We start from the raw sequence: 18,371 nt of genomic DNA on the forward strand, positions 1-18,371 counted from the left end.
AAACAATATTTTAAAGATGAAACAATGTTATACCCATATAATGACATATAGATAAGGGTTTTGCTACGGTACTTTTCATAACTTTTTTATTCTTGCTTGTTCCTTCATGGCTCTCACTGCTCCAACGACAAGGTTGCTTGCTTCAATAGCATCCACCTCTTCCCCCTCAGCTCCATTGCCTCTGATGCCAATACTTTTTTAGAAGCTCCTGACTCTTTTTTGATGTAGTAAGAAGCTTCTGACTTAAAGATAGTATTATTAACTTATTGACCCAAAGCCCCTGACTTTTAGCAGCATCAACGTCAATCAGTTTCGATCGTAACAATTTGATCAGAATTTTCTTGTTCGTCAGGAGTTACGTCTCTTGTATGTACGGCCCTGTGGCTGCTGTTATAAATGATACCATTAAACCTTTCGCAATCCATTGTCGTCTAGTCCGGTTAGGATACCTGGCTTTCACCCAGGCGACCCGGGTTCAAATCCCGGCAATGGAATTGTTTTTTGGTAAAATCTCGGCAATGGAATATGACTCCTCTTTTTTTTTTTGACTAAAAGGGAGGCAAGGCCACCCTAAAATTCCACGCTTTATTAATTGTTACCGGCTACAATTTTGTGAAAAATTCCACGGCTAGCACTTAATACTTTTAATTTTCTTAAAAAACAAGGGAAAAAAAGAGAAAAACAGCCGGAATATGGCAATCCGAGAGACTAATATCCAAGTTTCTTTAAAAATATAACCAGGTGTAAAAGCTTAAGGCTATTTTTAAACTACAATTGTTGGGCAATTGTTACTCAGAGAAGCTATCCAATTTCTGGAACATTCCTATAAAATGGAAGCCTTATTTTTCAATCACCATTGCCATCCAAATTCATTTGACTTTAAATGTCTCAGGCGTCCTACTGCATGCTGAAAAGGCACTGAAGCAAACATAAAACACTGAGAAGTTTGGATTCGACCTATTAGCTCACTCCAAAGCAAAATGGGTATCCTAATCTTAAAGAATCCCACAGCAACGGAACACTAACAAATCATGAAGAAAATATCTCTAAATATATTATGAGCAGAAGCACATATCATCTTATAGCCAATTTGCGCAAGGGACACGGTGCCATATCATTTTAGCTTACAAACAAGAATTCTACGTTCATGGGATGGAGGCTAACACAGCTTGTTGCTTCCCTGGAGAGTCTTGTCAAAATTGCAACAAACTACAGGATCTGCCCTCGCTTTTTCTTGCACTTCCTATACAAAAGTTCCATGAACCAATCCCATGGACTACCATAGTGTGAATCCAATGGAATGATCACCACCCAAAAATAAAAAGGGTTCGTTCACTGCACTCAAGAGTCAGCTACTGAGTGAAGAGAGCACACTGCCACCACTTTTAGCTGCTATCACCACCTCCCAACCAGGTCCTCTAAGAGGAAGAGAACTACTTGATGCTGCATCACCATCTGCTGGTCCTGTCAAGTCGCTGCGATCCAAGACTCTCAATAGATCTTCGTCGCTAATGTCAGTCTGAATAAGCTTATCCTCTTCATCCTCTTCGTCTCGAAGCAGTGCCAATAGTTCTGATTCCTGAAGGTTTTAAAGCAAAAAATCCATGATTGCCCCAATGAGTATAGATATCAAGTAGAACATAACATTCTTGGACGAGAAAAAATAAGGGCCTGTTTGGGCTAACCCGCAGGATCCAGACTGATAAGTGCAGGATATCGGCGCAGGGGGGCAAGAGAAGGAGCAGGTGAGGGAGAAAAAGAGAGAGTATATAGCAGGGCCCAATTCCCATAGAAAGGGAAAAAAAAGACTTCAAGAGGGTTGTCTTTCTTCTAATTCCTTCAAGGATCGGGCCAAGCAACAAGCAAAAAAACAAGATTTTATGAATCCCAACAGTTAATTCAATTATATCAAGTAAAAGAAGATAAACAAAAAATCGATGACCCTTGTTGCCACCTTATTCAAGTCCTAAAAACCATTTGACATATGCTTTCAATAAGTATGTCTTAAGTCATTGCCATCAAATTAACTCTGTAAAGATTAGGGTTGCAACTGGATTGAGTACACCTAGATACCTCCCAAAACCATGTCAGTCGGAGTTCAGGAAAAACTCAAAACAGGAAATTACACCCACAAGTTTGGTCTCAAAACATCATCCAATTAGTTCAGATTCAAAATAATAAAATGTGACCAGAGTTGACCTGAAATAGTTGAGTTTTAAGAACATCAGATTGGCTCATACTGCTCAAAACTGACCAAACCAGTTGAGCAAATGGCTCAAGCCTGTGTATAGGCATGACCACTGACCAAACCAGTTAAGCAAATGGCTCAAACCTGGGTATAGGCATGATCCAGAACCGTCATATATTAGGACTTTAGGCATGACGCAAGTATGCACCAAACCCAACCAAACTACACCCTAAATAGAATCAGACCACTTGTCGTAAACAAACAGGACCTCCTTTACACTATTACAATTCCCAAAAATTCTCAAAGGCTCAATTGAAAGACCAAACTTTCTAGCATGAAACAGACTTAATACTTGCCCATTCCGCTACTGTCAACACCTTCACATGACAATTAATACAGTTTCACAGTGACCTGCTTAATTGTGTGCCATTTATTCATATTTAATTGTTATCTTGAATTTTGTTAACATTCATGTAGCATTTTCCTACTATTCATGATTTCATTAAAAAATATACATACTAGAATATCTATGTTCTAATTATTTATTTTAGTTCTTTCCAAATCTTTAGAAATCTAAGCACAGTACTATTCAAATTTCAGAAGCATTCAGCCAAGAGGATTGCAGCTAGGGGTGGTAACTTCTCACCCAGACCTGCCAACCAGCCCAAAATAATCAAGCTGGGTTTGGGGGTTAGCAAACTGATTGTAGTTATGGGTTTGAGCCTCCAACCTGCCAAGTCACCGTGGGTTGAACAAACCTTTAAACTTATCATCAAACAGCTAGTATGTGTAGAGAAAGGTGGAGGGGGCAATCAGACAGTGTATCTAGGATTAGCCCAAGTCCCCTTATTTTTCGCAATTTCATTTCTATTTAACAGAATAAAAGATTTGACTACCACTAATTGGGTTGGTGGGTTAGATATGGGTCCATATAAAATAAATGGGTCAGGTATAGGATTATAAAGCTCGAGTATGAATTATGGGCTGAAGGATTTTCTATGTAACCAACCTATCGCTATGCTGGAGATGTCAACAAGAATGAATACCCAAATATTTTACATGTCCCCGAACCAAACCAAGCAGTTTTAACCGAAATTAAATGGGGATGATTTCAGTGATGGGTTTAAAAATCAAAAACCATCCAGTTTTGGTTTTGGTTTCGGTTATAGTTTTGATGATTCCCTGAGTCGAAACCAAAATCAAAACCAAATACACCCGATACTTAATAGTTAATACCCTTAAAACCCTTTATATTTTGTGTAAACCGAAAATATTATATGATTAATTTGGTTATATTATGGATTATATTATGAAAATTATGGACAATATCTTTAATTTAGTTACTTATATGTGAAAATTTTGAAACGAATAAAAAAAGTTAACAATTTTCGGTTTTTCAGTTTTAGTTTCGATTTTGCGGTCATTTCCGGTGGCGGTTATGGATTTTTATGTCAAAATCATTCAATTTTGGTTTCGGTTTCGGGGGCGGCAGTGGATTTCAATTTTGGTTTCGGTTTTTTCAATTTCAAACATCACAAAGGAAAATGGAAAAACCATACTGACCTCAAATGTGTTGGGCTTCACCCTGTCTTGCTGAAACTGTCCTTTTGCAATAACCACATGCTCCAACTTTAATTTCCCAAAAGCTTTCTTTATGATTCGTCCCTGCCAACACGAAGGGTATAAGCTTTCATCCTGTGATGCATAGGTTCTCAAAAACATAAATGGTTTCAAGAACAATCAACCTCTACAGAATGTGATGTTGCCAGCCTATATACATGCACTGGCCGTGTTTGCCCAATCCTGTGGCATCGATCCATTGCCTGCAGATCCATTTGAGGGTTCTGTATTTAATGAAAGATCAGTCAGTTCCCAAATATTGCACTACATTATAATGCAAGTATGAAATATCAACTAGAAAAGAAGCTTACCCAGTCACTATCATATAATATACAGGTATCAGCAGCAGCAAGATTAATACCTAACCCACCAGCCCGAGTGCTGAGAAGAAAGACATTGACATCGCTATTTGGATCATTGAATGCCTCTATCTGCCATCCACAAGAACAAGGCATAATCTATTTAGAACTACAGCCGAACACTGCTAATAAAACCATAAAAATTAAGAATTAAGGAACACATTGACCACATGAGAAGGAAAATGTTTCAAAAGCATGCTCTGTTAGTTACAACTTAACCTGCATTTAAATAGTTAAACCAGGGCTGCAAATAGGCCAGAGGATCCATGACCTGACACGATCCCAACCCAATTAGACCTGGCATGACTTGTATTTGAAGACTCATGGGTCAGGTCAGGTCCAAAATTGGACCTGATTTGAAAACTGGGTTGGCTCTGAGTTTTATATTTTCTGATCCAACCCGATTGGACCTGGCTCAAAAATCATCTAGGCCTTATTTGGGTCAACAAAAAAAGAGCCCGACCCAACTCATAAGCGATCCTACCCAACCCGAAAAACAGAATCATATAAAAACCCTCCTCCTTTACCATATATGTATTTTTTTTTCAACTCATTAAACAAACCCTCATTTAAACTATCCCCCTTTGTTTATCTCAACAACCACATTTCCTCTAACCTACTTTCTCTTAATTATATTTAAACACTCATTAATTATTTTAGAGAATTCTTATTTATAATGTTCTCAAGCATATTAATATATGATTTTAAAGTTATAGTGTGTAAACTTGTACCTCAAGAAAGATAATTTCTTCCATAAAACTTAAAAAATGAATAAGAATTTATGTTCAAGGTGATTTTAATTTTATTTAAATTTTTACTGATTTATATTTAATTATAAATTACTATATGTTTAGCTATAAAATAATAGCTAAATTCTTGATCCAAAATGCAGACTTGACTTGACTCAGTTTAAACCAAAGTTTGGGTCACACTTGACCCTGATCCAGCTTACAAGATCCATCTAAAATATTTTCCATAGGCCTGGCCCAACCCGATTCAAGTGGCCAATGGATTGGGTTTGGGTCCAGAATCAAGATCCAAATATTAAGCCAGTCAGGTTGGGGCCAAGCATGCACCTGTCTGACCTAACCCATTTGCAGCCCTAGTTAAAACCTTTAATATAAATGTAAGAGTGAATTCAACCAAATGATATTCGAAACATGCTTACATGATATCCTCCCAACGAACTTTTATTTCTTTAATTCAAAATCCAAAATAATGTGGTGGTTCAATCCTCAAAATTATGGTCATTCAAAGAAAAAGGTCAAAAGAAAAGAAAACAAGTCAGTTTCATATTTGCATTTTATGTATGCATGCTTGACAGACATGCAAAAGAAGGCATATCATACCAGGCACATTTTCCTCCTTCCTTAAAAGTCACCATTCTGACAGTAAGGGAATCAGCTTGCATGATAGCATACACAGTCCCACACAAAAAACCTCATATTATCTAAATGCATTAATCAGTATATGTATTATAGTCTACACTGCGACCGCTAGTAAAATACTGATACAATCATCCAGTTCACAATAATATATCTGCTTGTCCCCTGTGTCAGTTAAAAAGACATGTCAATGTTGAAGTAGCATGAATTTCCCCAATTCAATTTAATGGAGGCAAACCACTTCATGAGCTGCATGTACAAATTGCAGGATGGTAAATGATGTTATGTACACAGTATATAAACAATCCATCAGAAAAGTAGACATAAATCAAAACTAACATAACTTAGCAAAAACCAAACCCAGAAAGCACCAGCATGTAACAGGAGATTTTGTGATATAAAAACTGTTTTTTGTAAAGGAAAAAAGTCATTTTATCCAGAAAATATGTCACTTGCCTGCCTTTTCCTTTCATCCAGTTTGACTCCCCCATCAATCCTGCAAATCTCAAGGCCTTTCTCGCTGAAGTAATAGTCCATGATGTCTAATACTTTTGTCCATTGGGAGAAAATCAGAACCTGAAAACAACCCCGATTTCATAATGTTTTAAAAGTCAATATTGTCCCATTAAAGAAATATTAAAAAAAACAGACTTTGTGCTTCCGAGCAAGTAATAAACCCAATAATCTGTCCAGCAACTGAAATTTGCCACACTGTTCCACTAACTGTTCAATGGGAGGATAAACATCTGTAGAGGAGGAGCAAAAGAAAACATTATGAAGTTGAATTCATCTCCACTTGCTGACTATAAATTTACCAGTTTATAAAACACGTACATGAGCCATCATATGCAGACTCTAGGAGATCAGGGTGGTTGCAGTTCTTTCTAAGCTGAACTACCAAATTATTTAGCTTTCCTTTCATGCCAGATCTCCAAACTACTGTATTGCAGTCCAAACATTAAAACAAAACACGGAACAATGCAATCCAAAACAAATAGGCAGGCTTTACTTTGTCCAAAGCATTTTACAAGATTTAGTAAAACTTATCCCACATATCGAAAATCCTTACTATTGTCTGCCTTCTCTTGCAAGTAGTTTTCAAGTGATTTATTGACTAAAAGATCCTGGAGATGCTTTTGATGCTGAGTCATATTAGCATATAAAATAATCTCTTTCTTTCGAGGGAGCAACTGTTCCACATCTTCCTTCATTCGTCGTAGGAGGAATGGGCGTAAAATAGAATGGAGCTTTGATACCACCTGAAAACAACTCATCAGATATTACTGAAAATACAAGGGAAACCTACCGGAAGTTAGTAACTGCAGAATACATAAAACATATATCTACAAAAAAGTCAAGTACCTGAACCCTTCTCTTTTCTTCACTCTCTTCCTGCTGATTCTCAACATTGCCCCTCCCAGACAGATCAAACCTTGGAAAAGTAAATGTATATCGATACCCAAATCAACAACAAGAAAATGATCAAAATACAGTCCATGAGCCACATACCATGTATCTCTTGGTACAAGAAATATGCTTTACCAATTGAAGAAAGTTAAAAAAAAATTGAATAGGAAACTAAAGGAGAAGAACCAATTTATATACCAGCTAGAGATCCATAAAAACTTAATGTTGTCCTGACAACATCAATCAGTGTTCAATGGACATGGATTCGAGAATCAGATTTGGACACGTGTCCAAGCGTCTGACTCGGCAAGAGAGAGAAAAAAAGGAATATGGAATACATAAATAATGATTAAATCATATATTTTATTTCTCAACATCGAACAAAAGAAAATATTAGAATATATATTATTTGTTAAGGTCTTTCACTATATGTGTTTTCCAGACTTCCTAATTTGTTGACAGATACAGGAAAAGGGATATTTTGCAAAGTTATTTCAATATCTACATATTTGGCCAATATATAGAAAAGAAGAGAAAGATCACTTTCGACATTATTAGGGTCAGCTGAACTCATTATCAGAAGAGTCAAATTGTTCATCCATCTGTAAAAGATGGGGGGAAAACTAAACATCCAAGTGCCTGACACATATTTGATTCCAATATGTATCCAACACATAGAGTTAGACACGAGTGTCCATGTAACATGGACATCAATGGACAGAGAAGACTCCCAAAACCGATACTCAATTCCGTCATATTAGAATTTAAGAGCATACTGCCAAAAATGATGTGATAATAGAATATAGCAGTATCTAAATAGACCAAAAGCAATGACAATCACAAAGGTTGAAAATAAAGAAGGAATAGTTGATCTATGAGATTCATAAAACTAACTAGAAAACCAGTTCTCAAGATATCCATTTAACGTGGACAAAATCATCATAGCTAACTTATTGACAACCTATATTAACAATCAACCACAAAAGTAATTCCAACCTATTCACATGCAAGATTTCAGTTCTTTCTACAGTTATCTTTCGGTGTTGATGCGGACATTCTATTTACTAAAAGGAAACGTTATTTCCTTGCAAAGCCTCACAAAATCAAACAAGAATGTGTATGACAGTAATGATGATGACAGTGAAAAGATACAAATTTCAACAATGTGCAATTCAATTTAGAAGGGAAATGAAACCCCAAAGCATCCTTACCATGACTCAAACTCTTGATGGGATGAGAAAATATCAGGTAAAATGAAGTTCAATAATGACCAAAGCTCAGCCAAGTTGTTTTGAAGAGGTGTTCCAGTTAGAAGAAGTTTATTTTCAATTGGCAGGCGTCTCAATTCCCTTAATAATATGCACTTTGAATTTTTCAATCGATGGCCCTGTGAAAGGGAAAAAGAATAAATGATCAAATGCCATGTACAGATCACTGATATGATGCAAGAAAGATAAGCAAAAAATGGAAAGAAAAAACAGTAATTTAGTTTCAGCATCACCTCATCCACCACAACATATTTCCATTTATACTGAGCTAGAACCTTTGCATCATTGAGTGCAACCTCATAGGAAGTAACAACAAGTGGAAATTTAGGGCCTATCGCTTGAGGCATAAACTTTCTCCGCATCTCCATCCTTTCTTTCTTTGATCCATGGTATATAATAGCACTCATGGAAGGCACAAACCTGAAATTGAAAATTTTCATGTTAGATAATAATTTTTACAAGTATAAAGAATGAGAAAAAGGACAGAGTTTTACCTTGAAACCTCATTTACCCAATTTGAGAGAGTAGAAAGAGGAGCTATAATCATGTAAGGACCATCTAAACCCTTCCCTTTAAGATGTGCAAGAAATCCAATTGTCTGAATTGTTTTGCCCAGGCCCATTTGATCAGCTAGTATCCCATTGAGACCATTCTGCCAAAGTGAAATTAACCACTTAACACCTTTGGTTTGATAAGACTTTAACTTTCCCCCAGTCATTAGAGGCACAAGTTTGGCCTGTTCTTTTGCAGCCCTCTCCTCCTCTGTAAGATCAGCATCTTCAGGAGCAATAGTTTCATGGGATCTAGTAAGCATTGCTGCAACAGCAGTCTTTGCTTTCCTCTAAAGACAGCAAAGCAGACATACATCTTAGTCAGGTACAGGGAACCGAAAAGGAATTGCATGACAAAAGCACAAGGATATGAATATATAAATATATATAGCTGACTGATAGATAAATCTTTTTCTTCTGAAAATGTGCTGCTTTTGGGCATAACAACACTAACCATTCTGTATTGGCTTGGCATTCAATTGTAAGACCCTTTTCTTCTTTCTTCTACTCTATGTGACTTGAAGTTAGTAGTTGGTAGTTGGTACTGCCTCCATAAGCTACTTCTCATTTTTCAAAACTCGATCAATGTTAACCGCCCTTTTACTTAATGGTTTATAAGGGTGTAGCCCCCTCAATGCAGTCACCGGGATTTTGTGTTCTAATATAATCTCAGGTTGTCTAACAAAAAAATGTTGGAAATAGAAATTGCACGCAAGATATTCAATGGCTTCAATAATGATGCTAGAATAGTTAAAGGGAACAGAATATTATGAAACTTTAGATGTGAAAATTAAAATGATCGACCCAATTTTGCAGTTCAGGCATCCCACTAGTAAGCAGAATATATAACATAAGCAAGAGAGAATTTGCATGGTGCAATTTAGAAAAACATATAAAGCAAGAAATATGTGTAAAGAAATCATAAAATAATGTTACCACCCAACATTTGTTAAAAGACCCAATAAGTATTGTCTAAGTAGAAAAAAGGAAATGAGTTTCAGGGAGTGTCATATTAAAGACAGTCTTAGGAAACATGTGACTATGAGGGGCAACAGGAACTGAGGAAAGCATGTAGGCCATGTACCCTTTCACACTAGCTAACATGAGTATGACATCAAATAATTAAAAAGTGTATGCAAGAATGCAGAGCTAAAAACCTTCACTAGAGAGCCATCCAATATAGCCTAAATTTAAAGAAAAATCAGGTATCTCCTTTGCAGTAGATCTTTAGCTTAATTCTAAATACTTAAGAACAAGAAGCAAGCATAATTCTAAATTTGGTACCAAATTGAGCTACAAAGCACCAATCATCAAGCCTTTGTATGTTCAAGCAACACCATGACTTAACATCTTCATCAAGTATTAAGAGAAAACAACAAAAATCTAACAAACTCAGTAGGAAGCACATCCAAAAGCAGTTCCCTTCGACTAATAAAAACATTCCAAAGCCCTAAGATGACCCAGGAAATTTATCATCCTTTTCATACTACTCCAACAGTCACATCCAATCTTCAGTATCAAATTTAAAATCTTAGCAAAGCACAGAGGTTGAGAAAGGATCACTGCATGAACTCACAGTGTTGTATTGAGTGGTGGCTTTCCTCTTTCGACCCCGATCGGTCTTCTTTCCTTTACCCTCGTCCCCTGCTTCAGCATGGTTCTCCATGCCATTCTGCTGGCCAAACCCATACGAAAATTCAAACAGGCATCCAAACAAACAGAAGGACTGCAGAAAATAAGATACGCCACAAGAAACTTAACAAATGTAATGTCGTCCATCTTCTCAAGGAGGAACTCTGAGTAGAGCTGGGTCTGTGTCAACAACTCATCCAGCTTGCTGAACCGAAAGTTGGGATTTTGAGCATCCTGAGCCTCTTCCTGCTTTATCTTCATATCCTCCTTCACTCGAGCCTCCAGCAACTTCTCCTCTTCCTGTGTCATGGCTTCTGTGATGAGGGAGGTGTCACCATTCTTTGCTTCGAATTCGAGTGGCAGCGAGGAGTCTTCCTCAAAGGCCACCCCGTTCTTCCTATTGCCATCAACTTGCGGTTTTTCTTCCTCTTCCGATGTAACACCACCAGTGGCCTGACCGTTGCACATCTCCTGTTTTCACCCATTAAAAAAACGTACAAATAAGATATAGCATCGAGAAAAGGAGTAACTCCCGCTTCCACAACCAAATAGAAAGTAAAAAGGGGCAAAAGTAAAGGGGAAAAAAAAAAACTTGACGGACAAGTGAATTGAAAAGATGATGGAAGGAAAAAAGAATATCTGAAATCAGATGATATTATTCAAAACAGGGGGGGGGGGGGGGGGGGGGGGGGGGGGGGGTGTGCTTTGGCAATGGTTAAAAATATATGTTAAAAAAAATGAAACCCTAACCCTAATAGAAGCGTGAATTAGAAGTACAGTGGAAGAAAGAAAGGAACTTGAGATCAAATGAAACTATAGACAACAGAAACAAACAAACAGAGAAAGCAAGAGAAAACACTGAAAGATACCTCGTCTTCCAAAACGGATGTGGGCGAATCCGCTGTTCCGTCGTTTTTGCCCCCATTCTCCATTTCCCTCTCCATCTCTTCTACTGAGATTTAAGCAAAATAGAAACCTGAAAATAAGAAAAAATAAAACAAGGCATTAATCAATCATGTTAGAATAACCCAAATTCAAAAAAAGAACATAGAAAAAGCTATAAATAACGATCCATTAAAAAGGAAGAAAATTTCCTTTCACGCTCTCTCTCTCTCTCTCTCTCTGAGGAAAAAAAAAAATAAAAGCATACAAATCTTTTTCCTCCATACCTAAGCGGCGAGAGGAGAGCGAGATGAGTTCGAGAAGCAGAGAGGAAGAAAGAGGGGAGGGACGGCGTCGCTTGGCTAGATTTCTTGACATATTAGGGCAGATCCCTGGGTTTTGAGCGGGAAAATGCAAGCCTGTGCGAAGCGCTACACTCAAAAGGGCCTGGGGATCGAACATAATTACGAGAATGCCGTTTCAAGGGTGAGGGTGATTTGACTGAGATTTCACCCGGTCTGCGCGGTCCGACCGCTAGAGAAGGTCGTGAGGGCAGCAATGTCAAAGGGGAGTGGGGATTTGAAAAGGCCCCAACGGGTCCATTAGTGGGTTGCGGCAATTGGTTCTCCGGCGCTCTGCGTCGGGACAAGGTTTTTTATTTCGATTCGTGAGTGGCTACGCATAAGATAGTCTACGGAATGTGCCAGGCCACGCTTTTTCAGTACGGTTGGACTCAAAATTGGCTTACAACGTCAGAGGCGGTTCAGTGGTGCACAACAAGTTAATGTGATTCACTAAAAAAACTTGGCTGAAATCTATATTTTTTCAGATAAATATTTTCTGGATAATATTCAGATAAAAAAATATTTTATTTATATTTTTTTATGCATTGGTTTTCCTAGATATATTGCTAAGATCTATCTATATTTTCTATAATATCTTTTATTATATAAATATTATTATATATCATATTATATTATATAATAATAATATATTATAATATAACATATGATCATCTATATTATAACATAATATCATAATATCTTATGTATAATATATTATATTATAGTAATAACATATCATTATATGATAATAATATCATATTATATTATATTTAATATAATAGTAATAATATATAATATAATGTTGATAATATATTATATTATATTACACTAGTATAATATACGTTATAGCATTATTATGTTATTACATTATTATTATATTATTATAGGGTTAAGGATACTTTAAAAACAAAAAAAAAAATGTTATTTTTTGGCTAATGAAAAAATGATTTATCTATCTCTTAGGTGAGTAAAGCTTTCCCATATTTCATAGATAAATGTTATCTATAGGAAAATAACTTAGCTATTTAAAGAAGTATAAAAATATGGGTAAGTTGGTCGATGAAAAAGTTGACCAATTTTTTTTATGATACTTATCCACCCAAGGATGGTTTTGAAATAGGGATAGAAACGAGTGACTTTCATTCCAATTACTTGGTTGGAGAGAGTCCCATATAGAATATGAAGACTCCAATCCTCTAAAACTCAATAATGATTCTTCCATAATATTCAAATTCCATAATAATTTAGATTTCGATTTTGGTCATGAACCAAATATATTGGAAAATATGAGCATTCTGATTTTGACTATGATTTCAATTTCAATCATGTACCAAACAGAACCTCAAAGTATTATAGACATTCGGATTCCATCCATTATATATATATATATATATATATATATATATATATATATATATATATATATATATATATATTATCATACATGCTATGCATAAGACAAATAAAAATAAGGTTCACTTTGATCCCTTTTTTAGAACTTTTTTCTTCTTGTGTGTCTAAGATGGTGCTATGATATGCATAGCATCCACAAATGACCAATCACTCATTAGCACAAGAGCACCCATTTAAGCCGTGGGTTAATTAATTAGGTACACTATAATATTTAAATTTAAATTTTCTTTTGGTACACCGTTGCCTCACACAACACTCATGTAAGTACAGCCAACAAAGTAAAAAAAAAAAAAAAAAATGGCGAAAAGAGTAAGGAACCTCCACTTGGCTCGTCTAGAAAAATCAATGAGAGTGATGCGCCGCAAAGAAGGCTATCCAGTCAGCTGCACTATTCATCTCTCGATAAACATGAGTAGCTCAAAAAGAGCCACAACCCCCAGCAAGCCTCTGGATGTCGTAGAGCAGAATCTATCCGTCTGTCATCGTGTGCCAACCTCAGATCCACTTGATCACAGTAGCCGAATCCTATTCGAAGTGGATGCAGCATGCACCCAGAGTGTGCCCCGCATAAGAGATGCCTTTTCACGCCACTCTCAACTCAACTCCGAGAGCAAAGACGTCATATATAGATGTGCCGTCTACCGACCGCCACAAGTTCAAAGTAATGGTCTCTAATAACAAAGTTCACTCCCTCCACTCACCTCTCTTAGCAATATTACCATCGAAATCTACCTTTAAGAAAGCTAGGATGCGAGGGCTTTTAGAAAACAAAGACAAGTCTGGCCGCTGACTCAGCTGAGTGGGAGAATGATGACCTTGATGTGGCGTAGAGCTCTATCCTTTATTTTTTTTTCAAGATAATTCTTCAAAGCCTACTACTAAGAAATGATTTTAGAGCCACACGTCATTGTTGTTTTATGCCAAAGACCTCCCATATGATGGCCGGATTGGCCTCCGTCGACTTAGCCGTTGCTTCCTCCCGCCACACGGAACGGAACGCAGGAACCATGCCTCTCATGCACTCCCTCCATCTCCCTACCCTCTGTTCCTCCCAAAATCCTAACCCCAACCCTAATTCCCCTCCTCTCTCTTCTCCACACCCCCCTCTCCTCCTACGATTCCGCCCCTCGCGGCGCCAGAAGATCCAATACCTCAAAACCCTCGGCGTCGACACCTCCTCCTCCTCCTCCTCCTCCTCGCTGGAAACCCTCGATTGGATCCTCTCCATCGTCGACTACCTCAGATCCAAAGGCTTCTCCGACTCCCATTTCCCCCGGCTCTCCTTCCTCTGCCCCAGGATCTTCTCCTCGGCCGACATCGATCGCACCCTCGCCCCTGTCTTTGCCTTCCTGGCGACCGACCTCTCAGCCGATCACGAGCAAGCTCGTGATCTCATCCTCCGGTGCCCTGAGCTCCTTGTCTCCAACGTCGAGTATCGACTTCGGCCGACCCTTCAATTCCTCCACGAGCTGGGGCTCAAGAACCTCAACTCCCCCACCAATCTCAATGCCCACCTCCTCAATACCCCCATCGAGAAGCTTGTCTCCAAGATCAGATTTTTAGAGAATCTGGGGTTTTCTTACGAGGAGTCAGCTGGTCTTTGTGCCCGCTGTCCAGCAATCTTTGGCTACAGTGTGGAAAATAACCTGAGACCTAAGATCGAGTACCTGGTGAACAATATGGGGAGGTCGGTGGCTGAGCTGAAGAAGTTTCCACAGTACCTTGCTTTCAGTTTGAAGAAGAGGATAATTCCGAGGCACTTGCATTTGAAGCAGAGGAATGTTCAAATTCCATTGCAGAGGATGCTGTTGTGGAGCGATGAGCGGTTTTATGCTAAATGGAAGTGAAGCATGTCGAGGCAGTATGATTCTGTCCTCCTTCCTTTATTTTTCTGTTTTACTAGAGATTTTTATTGGATATATGGAGGAATGCATATTATAACAAACAATTTGCTGATGTCTATGTAAAATTGGTGAATTAGAATCTTAACAAAAAGTTGTTTGTTGTTTGCTAGTTTGATTGTGATTGCAAAATATCTGTTGTCTATAATTGAAACAGAAAATTGTTTTTTCCTGCTCACTTATTTGCCAAGGATCATGCTACGAATTCCACCATTATAGAAAAGTAATCATTCGTCGAATCATTTCTTCATCCTTACAAGCATCTCAAATGCTAGAATAAGTAAGGCTCTTCCTTAAGATATCAGTGTTCATGTTCTTGCTTAAATTCTGAAGGAATTTAAAAATTTACCAGTTTTTCATTGAAAATTTTGGTGAATTGATAGGTCATGATAGCAAAAGTGATGTTTATCACCCTGCAGGCATTAGCTGGATAGTTTTATCCATCACAATCAAGGGGATGGGTTTTCAAAACATGAGAGAAACTCATAAACAACTAAGATAGGTATGGCAATAGCTGCTCCGGGTAATATCAGAAAGAGTTTAAAGACTGTTGCTAAGCTGTAGTTTTACCATTCATAAATTGAACTTAGAGATCGAATCAAACAATCACAAAGTCATACACTCAGAAAATCACTGATGGCTGATAATGGCGAGAAAGGGCTGGAAACATCATCCAAGGCATTCTTTGAGCAATTTATTTTGGTCCATCACTTTCATTGCAAGTCATTAACTCGTTATGGATTAACATGCAATCGTTGTTGAAATACCAATGAGCATGTTTGGTGAATTCAATTCTCAGTCAGTTTGATGGAAGAGGTATATGAATGTCACTTAGATTTTTTTTTGAGTGTGTGAAGCTTCCTTAGCCAACATGGTACATATCACTAGTGATATTTGACAATGATGTCCCAATAATCCCATCCCCCTATTTTTTTTAAACCATCTCAGATTGTAGCAACAATAGGTTAATTTGCAATTTGGGCTTGTTTTTAGATAATATGTTCGGTTGGTTTCATACATAGAAGTTTCCTACTAATTTATACAATGAAAATCTTTTCTGAGTCTCAGCTCCCATTGCTACATGAACAGTTACAACCTTCTTGGCTGAGCAGAAAAAAAGCTGGAATAAAAACTACTTGCTAAAAAATGAATACTACAAGATAGTTTAGTTGACAGAACCTAGGCTGGTAAGAGAGGTTCTCAAAACCCATATACTCCTCCCATTCTAGCTTATCTACCATGTTTGCTATATCCATACAACCGCAGTGAGGCATCATATTAGTTTTGGAATTTATTGGGTCATAACCTTCACTGCATAACTGGAATCGAGGTCATAGTTACCTAAACAGATTATACTCATAAAAATGTTCACAACCAGGATGAATATGATCAATGATGCGTATCACTAGAAACTTTCAAACAATGTGCTAATCATTGAAAGCAGCAATTGTTGTTAGAAGCAAAAGGTAAGCAGCTGCAACAAAAACAACGAGATTTTGCCTGAAGAAATTTGAAGCAGTCATATGTGCAAGCAATTGCAGTGCTACTGGTGTGGAACGGAGGCTGCTGCTACTCACCATATGGAACAAGGAAGTGATCTAGCAGGTAATATTTTATAACAGACATAGATGATGAGAACATCATTGCAAAAGTTGATGTTGTTTTGGCAATCTCTGTGAGTCTGTTTGGATAATCCAGCAGGATTGGGTCGGATTTCTTGTTGGCTTCGTGAATCGGGCAGCCCATTGGAGCATGGCCTATATCAACCCAACACCAGACTGGCCCGAATCCTTTTGGAGGAAAAAAATCCACCGAGGTTTTTTTTTTTTTTTTTTTCTGTCCACAAGATTTGGATTGGAGGGGTGTCGGGTTGATATGGGCCCCGACCCAAATAAACTTCCCAATCGATGAATCCAGTAAGAAATCTAGCGCGTGGCCCTAAGAAAGAGGAGAAAAGCTTGGCAGACTGCATCACAGAATGTTCAAGATGTATCATTCTGAATTTTTCTATTTTCTATAAATTGCTTTTATTGGTGGGAAGGTCTGGGTACCATGAAAATGCTTTAATATATATATATATATAATTAAAACTTTTTATGTGAAAAAAATACAAAATTCTTCAGCTTTTAAGAAAAAATCTTAGCAGAAAATAGTTTAAAAGGTGGTGCAATCCTTAAGAACCTTCAAGATTCACTTAAATGGGTATATTTTCCTGTAAATCATTAGAAATATGCCCAAGAATTATGATATCCATCTCAAATAAAGTGAAGGACTTGGACTGTATTGATTTGGCAGGTCAATTACATCAATCAAATTGATCATTCAATTTATTTTTGGTTCCAGTAAATCCAAATGAATTCATTAACCAAATCTGAAAAATCTGATTCGAATAGTATTTTCACAGAAATACTTAGACAATAGGATATGATGTCATTGTCATGGAACTCTCTAGTCATAGACATAATACAATGCCTTTTTATCTGCTCTTTTGTGGTACCTATATTAGTTCATTAATTCAAAGATAATGCTCTCCTAAGGCATTCTTGCCTAAAAGGAGTGACCATCTTTTCTTCCCTTCTACTGACACTGAGCGAGCAGCAAGCGTAGGCAATAGTTGTGGTGCTTGACATTTATATACAACACAAGTGACTCTAGTATGGAAAATGTGAACATTTTGTCCAGCTTAATCGGTGTAAGGAGAGGAGTAGAACCTAAGTATGGACTCCAATTCCAGAAACAATGTGACCCAGATGAAGCCGCCTCCGAGCGCAAGCAGATCTCCAACTATCCTAGCTACAACACCACAGAAGCAGTATAGAAAAAGCTGGTACCATCTCCATGTTAGGCTATTGTCCTCATTCCTTTGTAAAGGCAATTGCCTTCATACAATGTAACACCAACCGCAATTGGCACCTTGATGACACAATTTGTCTGATGTGTCATCTTCCATAATGTGTCATGAAGAAATAAAGCCTTAAACATAACTTCTTACTGATCTGGTGGCTGATACTTCAAATACTCAGCTTCTGCTAGAATCTCTTCACTTGTGGCCTATGAAGTATTAATATAGGTACAGGACATGGATATAAATATGTTGCTGATACGCCATAGCTCATATTTCATACAGTAGCATTAACAAACTCCAACTTTTAGTCATTACTTGAATCAACGGACCCTAATATATACTCTTTACAATAATATCAGCATCACAGATTCTGAAATTAATTATTCATCAATGAAAGTTCTGCATTTATCGTAAAATCAATGAAAATAAAGCAGATCTCTCTAGTGCTGTAGAAATGATACATAATTTAGTTTGCAGATATGCGCATATATTTCTTGGTGGAGATAAATCCATATATAGATTAGAATGCGGGCAGCTACACTAGCAAAGATTTCCTAGCAACCTAACGCCCTCAAA

General features: G+C 37.4%; 2 protein-coding genes and 1 non-coding gene across 9 annotated transcripts; 2 read left to right on the top strand and 1 right to left on the bottom strand.

Moving 5' to 3' along the window:
* Positions 1 to 420: 420 nt before the first annotated feature.
* Positions 421 to 494, top strand: TRNAE-UUC (transfer RNA glutamic acid (anticodon UUC)). The gene has a single exon. It is a non-coding gene; the product is annotated as a tRNA-Glu (tRNA).
* A 538-nt stretch (positions 495 to 1,032) lies between these two features.
* Positions 1,033 to 11,774, bottom strand: CHR1 (chromatin remodeling 1). 5 transcript variants are annotated; one of them, XR_015967147.2, is made up of 17 exons: positions 11,580 to 11,701; positions 11,280 to 11,386; positions 10,540 to 10,881; positions 10,355 to 10,453; positions 8,722 to 9,068; positions 8,461 to 8,647; positions 8,171 to 8,346; positions 6,915 to 6,984; positions 6,622 to 6,811; positions 6,387 to 6,491; positions 6,204 to 6,298; positions 6,009 to 6,128; positions 4,120 to 4,239; positions 3,934 to 4,032; positions 3,752 to 3,853; positions 1,686 to 1,837; positions 1,509 to 1,579 (listed from the first exon to the last, which is right to left on the bottom strand). XR_015967147.2 is itself a non-coding variant. In XM_039127603.3 (16 exons), the coding sequence occupies exons 2-16, from the start codon at positions 11,352 to 11,354 to the stop codon at positions 1,349 to 1,351; spliced, it is 2,355 nt and encodes a 784-aa protein (XP_038983531.3). In that variant the 5' UTR covers positions 11,355 to 11,386; positions 11,580 to 11,774; the 3' UTR covers positions 1,033 to 1,348. The 5 variants fall into 5 exon arrangements, 4 of the variants coding, with proteins under 4 accessions (XP_038983531.3, XP_038983533.3, XP_038983532.3 ...); XM_039127603.3 differs by lacking the exon at positions 1,686 to 1,837 and having other exon boundaries at positions 1,033 to 1,579; positions 10,355 to 10,450; positions 11,580 to 11,774; XM_039127605.3 differs by lacking the exon at positions 1,686 to 1,837 and having other exon boundaries at positions 1,033 to 1,579; positions 6,387 to 6,488; positions 10,355 to 10,450.
* A 2,181-nt stretch (positions 11,775 to 13,955) lies between these two features.
* On the top strand, positions 13,956 to 17,763 carry LOC120111110 (Mitochondrial transcription termination factor family protein). 3 transcript variants are annotated; one of them, XR_016395851.1, is made up of 2 exons: positions 13,956 to 16,555; positions 16,652 to 16,990. XR_016395851.1 is itself a non-coding variant. In XM_089924150.1 (2 exons), exon 1 carries the CDS (start codon positions 13,967 to 13,969, stop codon positions 14,894 to 14,896), a length of 930 nt encoding a protein of 309 aa, XP_089780276.1. In that variant the 5' UTR covers positions 13,956 to 13,966; the 3' UTR covers positions 14,897 to 14,910; positions 17,633 to 17,763. The 3 variants fall into 3 exon arrangements, 1 of the variants encoding a protein (XP_089780276.1); XR_016395852.1 differs by having other exon boundaries at positions 16,649 to 16,767; XM_089924150.1 differs by lacking the exon at positions 16,652 to 16,990 and adding an exon at positions 17,633 to 17,763 and having other exon boundaries at positions 13,956 to 14,910.
* Positions 17,764 to 18,371: the final 608 nt, after the last annotated feature.

This window comes from Phoenix dactylifera, chromosome 7 (genome assembly GCF_051530095.1).
Source record: "Phoenix dactylifera cultivar Ajwa chromosome 7, Ajwa_hap1_PhDact_Kaust_v1.1, whole genome shotgun sequence".
Lineage (NCBI taxonomy): Eukaryota > Viridiplantae > Streptophyta > Magnoliopsida > Arecales > Arecaceae > Phoenix > Phoenix dactylifera.